Raw genomic sequence first — 13464 nt, 5'->3', positions numbered from 1 at the left:
CGACCTGGTTGGCGAGTTGGTATAGCGCTGGCCTTCTATGCCCAAGGTTGCGGGTTCGATCCCGGGCCAGGTCGATGGCATTTAAGTGTGCTTAAATGCGACAGGCTCATGTCAGTAGATTTACTGGCACGTAAAAGAACTCCTGCGGGACAAAATTCCGGTACATCGGCGACGCTGATATAACCTCTGCAGTTGCGGGCGTCGTTAAATAAAACATAACATTTTGAAACAAAATTGATTCTGCCTAAACAAAGGAAAACCTTTGCTATTGTAAAGTTTTTGTTATCATCATCTTTCATACAGCGGTAATGGACAAAAGAGATACTGGAGATGTGAAAAGAGAGATGTGTTTGGCGGGCATTTGAATGTGCGACACCCTATTAAAAGATCGTATCTACGAAATTTTAGTCGAGTAGAAGAGATTGTTCGGAATTACAATCACTACAACGAAGAAGGACACATCAGAACTTACCTCAAAGCTATTAGTTATCATCTGAAGCTGTATGAAGATGAATAGGTAGAAGATACTGAGTAGGTAATTGAACTAAATTTGCAGATGGACATAATGTATTGTACAATCATGTAATGGACGTAAAAATGTGGACATAAAATTTATGCAATTGGACTAAAATAAAGTGGACATATATTTCATTGGACATATACAGTATTTATGGACAAAGTGTAATGGACTTTTATGTAATGGACATAATAAAATGGACATTAAAATTGTGGACATTATAAACAGGACCTAACGTCTGTGTTTCTTTTGCCTGAGTAAAACTTCAGGTCTTCAAATCCTAGAAAAGATTCAACATAGACTGGAAATCGAAACAGACAAGGGAATAGATTTCCACGTTTTGGTATACATGTTAACATCCAGGTGTATTAATTATTTACATACAACTTTGAAGAGTCATAACACTAATTACAGTGTGAAAAATAATTGCCGGACATAATAGTTGCTGACAGTCGAAGGTCGACCATTCTTCATTGTAGACGGAATTCTTTCCTGAACTTCGTTTATCAAATTTTTTTTGCGGTATTTTTTTTTTTTTTTAATATTCATTAATTCTAGCCATTGGCTCAACACACTACAGCTGGAATTCTTCGTTCGCAAGAACATTGTCTAACAACGAGCATATTGAACAATGGTGTAATTAGTTTTAGTATCAAGTATTATTAGAAACAGTATGTGTTCGAAATAGTCTAATAAAACAGTTAAGGAGTATGGGGAATGAGGCTAGCCAGGATGACGTAGTATAATATGTAAAAAAGTAGAGAGATCGGAAAATGAAAGGTACAAATGAAACAGACATAATAATGAACTTATGGACAATGGGGTAGTATGTTTTAGTAACAAGTATTATCAGAAACAGTATGTGTTCGATATAAGTGTACTGAAAATCAAGAACAAAGTCGTAAAAGTGGCAATTTACGAGGGGGATCCAGGAAATAACGACCGTTCGCGCATACCCGCCGCGCAGCTGACTCCCCTTCCTTGTTTGAAGGTCAACTGGCTTCCTTAACATGTGTTCTCATATTGTTGTGAGTACTGGTTGCAACAACTCGCCATTGTGCATTTTGTGTGACTTCAAAATGAACGACGTGATTGATAATCCCGCCGTCTGTGAAGTGAGGAGTGTGATTCGATTTTTGAATACCCGACATTTGAAACCTGCAGAAATTTACCGGCAATTGAAAGAAGTGTATGGTGATACTGTAATGAATGAAAGAAATGTGAGCAAATGGTGCGAAATGTTCAACAATGGGCGAACAAATGTCCACGATGAAACTCGACCAGGACGCCCATCACTCATCACAGAAGACCTGAAGACTAAAGTGAACGACAGAATCTTGCAAGACAGGCGCACATCACTCGACGAATTGCATATTGCCTTTCCTGACATTTCTCGTTCTTTGCTTGGTGAAATTGTGTCGCAACATCCTGGCTACCACAAAATCTGTGCCCGCCCGCACACTGCTGCTTCAACTCGAGAATTGCTGGATCAATTCGATTGGGAAATCTTTGATCATCCGCCCTATAGTCCAGACCTTGCTCCTAGCGATTTTCACCTTTTCACTAAGCTGAAAGACTTTCTGGGTGGTACGCGTTTTGGAAGTGATGAAGAGTTGAAGAAGACAGTGAACATCTGGCTTAATGAACTGGCGGCAGAGGAGTATAACACGGGAATTCTAAAGCTAGTGAACAGATACGACAAATGTTTAAATGTAGGTGGTGGTTATGTAGAGAAGTAAAGGAAGCTTCAGTTATGTAACAGACTTTTTTTTTTTTTTTTCAAATAAATATTTTTTTTTTTAATTATTACAACAAAACGGTCGTTATTTCCTGGATTCCCTTCGTAGAATGATCTAAATCAAGTTGTTAAGTTTTTAAAGGTGAGAATTTTTTAATGATCTAAATCAAGTTGTTAGGTTTTTTAAAAATGGAAATAATGATCAATTTAAATGGGGTCTAAAGTCAAATTAGAAGAGCGTCTATATAAGGTATATGTGTAATGAACGTAATTGTGGCACCAGATACAAAAAATTGTGAGGTCCACATTACATGTATGTAAATGTTGACAATCAAATACAATACAATACAATGCAACACATTGTCTAACATACAAATTTACTCGACTGCTTGTAGGGAAAAGAGCACCTTCCTCAACACTGAAAATACATGGATTGGGAGAAAGAAATTCATGCAAGGATCGTTACGAATATGTGTGCTAATTTTCAAATCTCTAGGTACAGGGTTTCAGGTGATATCTTATTTGTAATATGATGGAAAGGCAGGTTAAAAATCTACAAAACTGCTTAAAGTAAATATGGTATTTCATAAAGATTTATATGAAATAAATATATTTCTCAACTAACTAGAATGTTCCTGCCAATATGCTAACGAGTATAAGATACTCTCTTTGAGACGAAAACTGGGACGAAATGAAAATTTTATTTGATCATAAAGCTCATAATAAACACACTAAAAACTCTGTTTACAAATCTTTTTCAGCTATGAAAATCACATATTTTATGTCAGTAGTATTACGTTTGCTCCAATATTAAAGGTCAAATTAAGCATGTTGCCAAGTTATACTACTAAAACTTCTACTGCCATTGAATGCAGGAATGCCAACTCGACATCCTTAAGTTGTCTGATATTAAATTACCTCTAGTTTTTATGTATATATCCTCAGAAATGACAGCCAATAAAAACTATGTTAACCTTTTCTTTTTTTCAATATTTGATAAACAACATTGTTAATACCTCACATGATAAATGCATTCTGTTCGCAGATCTCATATTTTAGACAGTGAAATGCAGAAATTCTGTGGAAGCTTTGTTCAGAAATTCTACTATCAATGTAGAATTTGAACTACCTAGGCAATATCAAAATGTTCTAAAATCAAAAAAATAAAGGTTGGAAGCCACTTAGAAAGACACAATTGTTTTGACACACTTCTGTTGAATCGTTGAAAACTATACGTAACATAAACACGTTCTGCTATGCCCTCATTAAAGCTAATCCGATAATGTGGTGGCATTAGTCTATTAATGGGTGAATATTCTGAAATGGGTAAATGTATGTCCCGGCTGATTTATGGAGTTTCTTGAAAATGCTAACTGATTACTTTTGCGTTTAATTAACTAACTCTCACATGTTTTAGTTGGAAACAAAGCATAAAAGGATTAATTTTAAAATTTATAATTAAAAAATAACGTCCAAACGTCAAAATGTAACTACTGTCCCTATGTCCCCAACTACATTTTACTCTGTTTTACTAAGTTTTTCTCGGAATGTTTCGATTTGATTTTATTTCCTCGGCCAAGATTATAAAAATAAATAATTAAAATACTTATGAAAGACAGGAATTGTTGTTTGTTTAATTCTGAAAGGACACAACTTTAACGTAAAGTTTGTCCCCAAAAATTTCGTAACGCCGGTCCCTCGAAATAAAAGAGCTACACAAAAGACAATTTTGCGTCATATGGTAAATTTTAACGATTGGTAGTGATGAGAGGACAACATGGCGCCAGTTGAAAAACTGTTCGTCCATTATAGTAATTTATTTTATTGAAAAATACACAAATCATCACTGATGACTGAATGTTATGTTTTCTATTGGTAACACCAGTCCCTGGTGGCATTAAATATAGTTTGTATACACTAAACTTTCGTAGTATATGCAAAACATTACAATGTTTGTCGACTAAAAAATCTAACCTCCGTGATATTTTTACCGATTTTTTTGGCAGAACTATTGCGGAAATTATACTAATTTGTAACAATGGTCCCTGTAACGTCGGTCCCTTTATTGTGGGAAGAGGTTTCATTTATCATACAATTATTAAATACCGGTCTATAAAGTAACTTCGAATATTATTTCATGTGATTGTTTATAGGAAAGAAAAAAAAGTCTGATGATGAAAGTAGGAAATATGAAAGGGAGAAGATACATAGGCAGAGGGCAAATATCACTGAAGAGTAGTTGCAGAAAAAAGGGACTATGGCAAAGAATATAAAAAGAGAAAGAAAATAGCAGATATGACTGATCGTGAAAAAAGAAATGTTCGAAGACAAGTGAAATCTGAAGTACAGAAGTTTAGAAGATACCTTAAACAATGGGCTGTAAGGGAAAGATAACAACAATCCCTTGGCTTTTTTTTAAATAATAAAATCTCACACAAAATTTTTTTAAGCTCAACTGATACCAGAATCTTCAATAATAGGAGCAAATTTAACCAATGTGTGGAAAAAGTACACAATTTAATATAATATATTTTTTCCAGTTTTATTATTCATATTTGCCCATTTCAGAATATTCACCCTAATGTACTACATTATGATGAGATAAAGTTTAGATGTTTGCTGAAAATAACTCAGCACATGAATCTACACAAAAGAGGGTAATTTTCCAAACTGAATCAGTTATTTGGCAACGACAGAAAAGTAAAATTTTCAGTAAACTGAAAAAAAGAAACATTTTTTGTTTTACAATGTATTATTTTTAATTTAGTCTTTTAGTCTAAATTATTGTACTAGAAAGGTTTGATATTTTTTATGCTTAACCTTATATTATCATTAATTAGCTACGGAAATTAAGGGTGAAAGTCATGCAGTTGAGTCCTTTAAAAACTCACCGCATTGAAATTTAACATGATGGAATGGTTAAGTTTATTATAGAAATTTTTGTTATTAAATAAAAAGATTTCAAAATTGGTTCAAAATATTCAAAGAATTATTTTGTATCATGGAATTAAGTTCAGTCTCAGACTTAAATGAGTTCAAGGTAAAATTACTTCACGAAAGCCTTTGTGCTCTTCTGGGATATAACATATGAATCTCCTCAAATCTGCAATCTTTTTAAAATATATAGACATTTTGCTGTCATAAGCTTTACGCGTTCAGATTTGAACCACTTTTGATGGAGGACTGTTCAAGACCAGCAATGTATCTTGAAGCAATTACTTATCTACGGTTTTCAGAAGAATATTCAAACTGATTGAAGAAAGTAGGCTGATATATAATTCTTTGATCACCTTGTTTATTGTTTGTTTCAGTTACCACTGTAGTCTCTCTGTAAAATTTAGACCACCATTTACTAACATCCAAAACATCATTTTACACGAAAGCCACTATAAACCTATTATTTTTAGCAGCTGCCACTATACACGAAATATATTCTTTAATGGAATATATCCTATCGTCCCTACGAATTGATCTTTTAATCAAACCAAAGTCTCTGTCACAAGCTTTAAATGAGTGCCCTCTAAGAGAGAAGAAATGAGTTCATTTGTCAACTAATGCAGCACACATTTTAATCATAGCATGTTTCCTATTTTGTCCAACACAGTCGAGCGAGCACAAACAGAGATCAGTAACACTTCTCGGCACGTGAGTTTTAATATAGTCCAAAATAGCGGAAAGGATAAGATGACGAATCAGCTGAAAGTGGGAAGAATAGGTCATAGAAAACACATCAAGAAAGTGATTAAGAAGAAACAAGCAAGACGTCCGGAGCCGACAAAGAGGGGAAGTAAAGAAGCTTTGTGTAGTCCATCTACTTCTGAGGGAATGGATGGAAATAAGGAACCGCAGAACTACAGTCTACGAAGTTGGCGCTTAAGGGGGATGGAGCGATAAAAGTGTGGCAAAAGACATAGAAACAATAAAGTGAGTGTTCAAGGAGTAAGAGTAACTAGCAAAACAATCGGAGAGAGAATGTATGAACAAATAAGTCCAGAGAAACAATAGTTGATAAAATTAGAAGTATTTGTTAATAGTAATTGGTAGTGAAATGTTCCTAATATTGGAGTGTCGACTAAGTTAGCGTACAATCAGAGAAATTGATATGATAGGAAGACAGCAAGTATTTCAATGTAAGTTTACAAATGAAGGTTGAGTTGACTTACAAAAAAATAGTGCCAAACGGAAAATTTATCGGGGTGAAAGGGAACAGTTAAACAAAATAAACATGTGATTCAGTGTCTAATGGAGGAATAGGGGATAAGAGTGATTACAGAAGTGAGGAGAGGTAGAACTGACTGTAAATTAGAGAGGAAAGTAACTCAGTATGATTAAATAGTGTTAATAAAAGTTAGTTCAAATTTAGGGAAATTTTAAATGATAGGAAGTACTTCTATATAAGTAAACAATAAAAGTGTTGAGGTGTTCTTTAGAAAGAAGAAAAAATTTTAAGGGGAGAGGTTAGAAAGCAAATTGAGAGTATGTATTACAGTAATAGAGGTAACAAAGGTAAAATAAGATGACTGCACACGTCAATGAAAGTTTGTATGTGTTATTGTAATTAGAAGGTAATGGGGAGCACGAATACAGAGATGTGGTGGCGACCCATTACCAAATAAGAGTTGTAGAAATAAATATACCATATATCATATAGTCTAAAATAAATGAAAACACATCATTTCCTCTTTGCTTCGCTAATCCTTTGTGATAAACATACATGACACAGTGCTCAGTTGCAATATTGTGAATGTCGGATACATTAAACCAAAGTTGTATAAGGCAAAATACATCTTACACAGGCATGCGTGGAAGAGACTAATTTTGCATGAAATCAAAGCACACTAATAAGACACTGTTACTTTCCAGGCATCCTTCTTTTCTCTTCTCTGTTTCTTCCACGTGAAGAACTCGTGGCCTTTACTTTTATGAATCATGAGTGCCATTGCAGCCAACTTTCTAGCAGGATTATTTAAAGTAGGGCTTCTAATATTAACGAGAAGCAATTCAAAACTTATTCAGCTGTCAATTTGTGGCCTGCCAATATCAGTGTTAAAATTGTCATCAAAATAATTTAGATATACTTGTATTTAATAGTAGTATCGGGATATTTCTACTTATACAAAATTTGCCAAAGATAATTGTAAATAATACTATTATTCCATACAGTTCGACTGTGAAGAACCTTGGCATTTATATGGATTGTCACCTGGAATGGAATGAACAAGTGAATCACACTTCCAAAAAAATATTTTCTATTATTCACTCATTAAAGCGACTGAAGCACTTTCTTCCCGATAAATTAAAATTAATCCTTGTACAAACACTCGTGATGCCACGCTTTGACTACTGCGATGTTATATTAAGTAACCTAAATGCAAATTTGAGCAGCAGGCTACAACGTGTGCATAATGCGTGCGGCCGTTATATTTGCAATATTCGTAAGTATGATCATGTTTCCCTGTCTTTCCGAACTCTGTCTTGGCTAAGGCTAAGCGATCGATGAGCCCTGCATTCTCTTGTTCTCTTATTTCAAATTCTGCACACCGCTACCCCAATCTATTTGGCTTCTCGTTTTCAAAATTTATCCGCATATCATCAGCTAAGTACAACATCTCATCGTAACAATTTACTCATTATACCCTACCACAAGACATCTTTATATTCTTCATCTTATACAGTTTCAGTTGCTAGAAATTGGAACTCGCTTCCGAGTGATGTAAGGGGTTGTTAAACAATAACTTCATTTAGGTCAAAATTACATAAATTCTTACTTAACAGATTAATTGCTCATTAATATTTGTTACTTATAATGAAACTAACATCTGTCCATTCTTATTATTATCATTAATTTCTCTAAATAGATTTACAAAACCTCTAATGGCGATTACATTAACATTTTCATTATGAATATATATTTTAGATTTATATATATTATTTTTCTCCCTTTAACACAGTCCTAGTAAGCTTATATTAAATTAATTTTCATCATTTTGCTAGCTATCTCAAATATTAAATTAATTATAATTGATTGAATTAAATTAGCTCATAAATTAAGTTACTACTTTACCTTATAGGTTTATCTAAATTTAAATAAATACATATGTAGTCTACTAGTCGTTAAAATTGAAGAATATTGCTGGAGGACCTTTTAAGTGTAGTGTAAATATTTGTAATTTAAATATGTATTGTATTGATTAAGGCTGGTTGAGTGGAAGAGAAGGCCTTATGGCCTTAACTCTGAGAGCTAAAATAAAACATTATTATTATTATCATTATTATTATTATTATTATTTTTATAACCTCTCTTTATTATATTCATTACTGTCAGATAAAATAAGTTCCTGAATGCTGCCACAAAATCTCAGGTGAGCTCAGATTAGAAAGACATCCACTCCAGAAATTGAGCCATTTACGAGACAGTATCATTTTGCAATACTATATTGCGAAATTAAAGCAATTTCATAACGAATATATGGGTTTACAGTATAGGAACATACACACGTATAAAAGTCAATTGTGGAAAAACATAGAATTGAGATCCTTCTTAAATTACTGATTCATTTTTTATTTAATTGAATTATTTTACGACCCTGTATCGACATCAAGGTTATTTAGCTTCTGAATGATATGAAGGAGATAATGCCGGTGAAATGAGTCCGGGGTTCAGCACCGAAAGTTACCCAGCATTTTCTCGTATTGGGTTGAGGGAAAACCCCGGAAGAAACCTCAACCAGGTAACTTGCCCCGACCGGGAATCGAACCCGCCACCTGGTTTCTCATAGGCGCTGACCGTTACTCCACAGGTGTGGACTTACTGATTCAATATTACCCACATACATTATTTATCACAAGCGTCTATCGCCTAAATCGAAATTATCTTTATGCTCGGCCATGCCGAAATGTACTAATTATACACCTGGTAGCAGACCTTTAATGGACCTCATTAAAGTACACCTACTCATTAAAGGTCAGGTCTTTCAGCCAATGACGACTCAGGTTACAACTGTTCAGCCAATGACAGGTCAGCTTTGTACCGTTATAAAACCGCAAGTATCGATTATTCTCGGATATGCAATCGAAAGAGAATTAGCGAAAAGTCACGGAGGCTGGAAATCCAACTGTCGCAGAAGGTTATGTTCTGTTACTATAATAATTAGCGTTAATTGTAAATAATATTCAAGTAAATTCAATTTGTCATCTCGTTTTTCAATGTCGAATTCAATAATCAAGGTTATAAAATTATAATATTATCAAGTATAACGGGACTATGTGAAGGTCAATGACATTATTGTTCCTCGGAAAAAATCAATACTTTCGCGTCTGCGCACATCTCACAATTCACGACCTAGAACAAGGTCACTTCCGATCTTGTCAGTTACAAATAAAATGTATACATCTGAATACCGGTAATTTCAAGTTAGAAATATGGTCGAGCATAAGAAGTCGTATGAAACTCGCCTATAATGGTAATTAAGAAGCTCGTTTGAGAATTATGAAATTCGCTTGCGCTCGTTTCATAAATATCCATACTCGGTTCTTAATTACTATCATTATAGGCATGTTGCATAATGTACTAATGTGAAATCACTGCATTTACATTCCCTCTCTGTACTCTACACACTATAGTGAATTATTCGTATATAGAATAGGGAAATGTAGGTCACAAGTATAACACAACTCAACAGCTCTTCGCCTGTGCATAAGAGGGCACAACTTTTTAAATTTACTAATTTTTGAAATATTTTCCTCGTATATCACAAATTAATGGCTTCAAACCTCCTACATGATCTGATATTCCTTCGTACATACTCGTATATATCAAAACCGAATGACTTCTATCGTATATGTACGAGTGTATGCTTTTTCAGACTACAAGATTGTGAAAATTTTCTTCCACATGTATTACAACTGAACGGTTTCTCGCCAGTGTGTATGCGTATATGTTTCTTCAATGTGCCAGAATCCGAAAATTTCCTTCCACATACATCACAACTGAATGCTTTCTCGCCTGTGTGCACCACTACATGTCTCTTGAGACTACCACGATTCGAAAATTTATATCCACATATATCACAACTGAAAGGCTTCTCGCCGGTGTGTATGCGTGCATGTTTCTTCAATTTGCTAGACTCCGAAAATTTCTTTCCACACACATTACAATTGAAAGCTTTCTCGCCTGTATGTAACAACACATGCCTCTTCAGTCTATAAGATTTTGAAAATCTATTTCCACATATATCACAACTGAATGCTTTGTCGCCAGTATGTATGAATGCATGTGTTTTTAATGTACCCGAATCGGAAAATTTCTTTCCACATATATCACAACTGAATGGTTTCTCGCCAGTGTGTGTTCGTATATGTTTCTTTAATTTACTCGATTCCGAAAATTTAATTCCACACTTATCACAACAGAATGCCTTTATCCCTGTGTGTACCACTACATGCCTCTTCAGACTAAAGGAATGTGAAAATTTCTTCCCACATGTATCACAACTGAATGCTTTCTCGGTATTATGTATGATTACGTGTGTTTTTAAAGTACCAGATTCCGAAAATTTCCTTCCACATGTATCACAACCGAATGGTTTTTCGCCAGTGTGCATACGTGCATGCGATTTTAATTTATCCGAACCCGAAAATCTCTTTCCACATATAACACAACTGAATGGCTTTTCGCCAGAGTGCATACGTGCATGTCTTTTTAATTTAGTAGAATCCGAAAATTTGTATCCACATAAATCGCAACTGAATGGCTTTTGGCCTGTGTGCGTCATAATATGCCTCTTCAAAGCGGAAAACTGCGAAAATTTGTTTCCGCATATATCACAACTATATGGTTTCTCGCCTGTGTGCACGCGTGCATGTCTTTCAAGGTGACTCAACTGCAAACAATCCTTTCCACACACATCGCAAACGAACGGGCTCTTACTCTTATGTAAACGAGCATGTCTTTTTAGCCCTCCTCTGTCGAAACACCGCTTCCCACAAACAGTACATTTAAATGTTTTCTCGTTTGTCTGCATGAATTCGTCCGCTTCAATGACGTCACAGGAAGTTGGCATTCCAATGCTGTTGACAAAATTTGCCCTTAGTTTCGAGCAATTAAGTCTAAAGTTGAATTAACCACAAAAACCAAACTATATGCAACACAAAATATTTAATACTTACGGATCGATTTAACGATGCATACTTAAATTAGTCTCCATTAAATCTAGGATTAAGGAAGAATTAAATAAATTTGTATTTTCCGACACATTTCCAGTCAGTTTATCGCACTAAGAAAGACTTAGGCCCAGTTTCACCAACCTGTGTTTAATATTTAACACGTCGTTAAGGCAGTTTAACAGTAAACTTAACAGTAGAGATGCTTCAACTGTTGTTACTGTTAACATTATGCTAAAGCCACTGTTAAATCAACATAGCATAAGCCCACAGTTAAATCCTTAACATCCTGTTACAGCGTGAATCATGGCTTCCAGGGAACATATGTTACACGCCACATTATTATATCGAGATATATTTACAGTGAAAACAATTACCTAGCTGGCAATTACTATTTCAGCATTTTTAATTGTTTACAATAGGTTATGTTCATAAATACTAAAATGAGTGGTATTAATATTAGCACTGCATCAGCAATAAAGAGAAGATGTGTGCTTTTTAACGTAAGCTTTTGTGTGATTATTGTTCCATATTAATTCTCAGATATAACTGCAGATTTTCAAAACGATATTTCTTTACTTCACTGATTTAACAGTTGATATGGAATTATCACTAATGACGTATGACAATATGTTTAATGTTAACGCTTCAGCATCACGATCATGTTCATTTTCTATTGGCCTACTTGATTCTGGATAATTAAAGAATCTTCGAACCCATATCATAAACTGAGAGTGAAAGTAGCCTATAACGGCCAGTTTTCAGACGTTCCTCTGTATGTGCATGATCTTTCTTAGCATTTCTCTTTATACGAGGGGGATCCAAGAAATAACGACCGTTAGCGCATACCCGCCGAGCAGCTGACTCCCCTTCCTTGTTTGAAGGTCAACTGGCTTCCTTAACATGTGTTCTCATAATGTTGTGAGTACTGGTTGCAACAAGTCGCCATTGTGCATTTTGTGTTACTTCAAAATGAACGACGCGATTGATAATCCCGCCGACTGTGAGGTGAGGAGTGTGATTCGATTTTTGAATTCCCGACATTTGAAATCTGCAGAAATTTACCGGCAATTGAAAGAAGTGTATGGTGATACTGTAATGAATGAAAGAAATGTGAGAAAATGGTGCGAAATCTTCAACAATGGGCGAACAAATGTCCACGATCAAACTCGACCAGGACGCCCATCACTCATCACAGAAGACCTGAAGACTAAAGTGAACGACAGAATCTTGCAAGACAGGCGCACATCACTCGACGAATTGCTGAAAGACTTTCTGGGTGGTACGCGTTTTGGAAGTGATGAAGAGTTGAAGAAGACAGTGAACACCTGGCTTAATGAACTGGCGGCAGAGGAGTATAACACGGGAATTCTAAAGCTAGTGAACAGATACGACAAATGTTTAAATGTAGGTGGTGATTATGTAGAGAAGTAAAGGAAGCTTCAGTTATGTAACAGACTTTGTTTTTTCAAATAAATATATATTTTTTTAATTATTACAACAAAACGGTCGTTATTTCCTGGATCCCCCTCGTACTTTCATAACATTGATTTGTTTCATAGTTCGCGTTTTCACATCCAAATGGCGATTGAAATCTTGGGTTGAAGAAACCCATGCTTATTCCTTTTCCAAATGAAAGTTCCATCACTACATTTGTCTTTAATTACATTCGTATAATTAATTGCTAGATCTACTAATTTATTTTTATTTTATTGGGTTATTTTACGACGCTGTATCAACATCTAGGTTATTTGGCGTCTGAATGATATGAAGGTGATAATGTCGGTGAAATTAGTCCGGGGTCCAGCACCGAAAGTTACCCAACATTTGCTCCCAAAGGGTTGAGGAAAAACCCCGGAAAAAACCTCAAACAGGTAACTTGCCCCAACCGGGATTCGAACCCGGGCCACCTGGTTTCACAGCCAGACGCGCTGACCATTACTCCACTAGACTAGATCGACTAAAATAATTATGTTTCTCATATGAGGGAACATTACTGGTACTTATACGTATCTTTTTATCGATTTCCGTTATGATTATGTTATTC

General features: G+C 35.0%; 1 protein-coding gene across 5 annotated transcripts in view; it reads right to left on the bottom strand.

Annotated features, from left to right (window-relative positions):
• LOC138692049 (oocyte zinc finger protein XlCOF6-like) overlaps positions 1–13464 on the bottom strand; it is a 58474-nt gene that overhangs the window by 11190 nt on the left and 33820 nt on the right. For 3 of the 5 annotated variants that reach the window (XM_069814893.1, XM_069814894.1, XM_069814892.1), the window contains one exon: positions 2356–11324. The exons of the other annotated variants lie outside the window; for them this stretch is intronic. In XM_069814893.1, the coding sequence (XP_069670994.1) occupies positions 10088–11324 (1237 nt within the window). In that variant the 3' untranslated portion in view covers positions 2356–10087. Of the gene's footprint in view, positions 1–2355; positions 11325–13464 lie in introns of those variants that run through there. 5 annotated transcript variants of the gene reach the window in all.

This window comes from Periplaneta americana, chromosome 16 (genome assembly GCF_040183065.1).
Source record: "Periplaneta americana isolate PAMFEO1 chromosome 16, P.americana_PAMFEO1_priV1, whole genome shotgun sequence".
NCBI classification, from domain to species: domain Eukaryota; kingdom Metazoa; phylum Arthropoda; class Insecta; order Blattodea; family Blattidae; genus Periplaneta; species Periplaneta americana.
The sequence above is the reverse complement of the archived record's forward strand: the minus strand, read 5'-3'. Positions and strand labels throughout refer to the sequence as shown.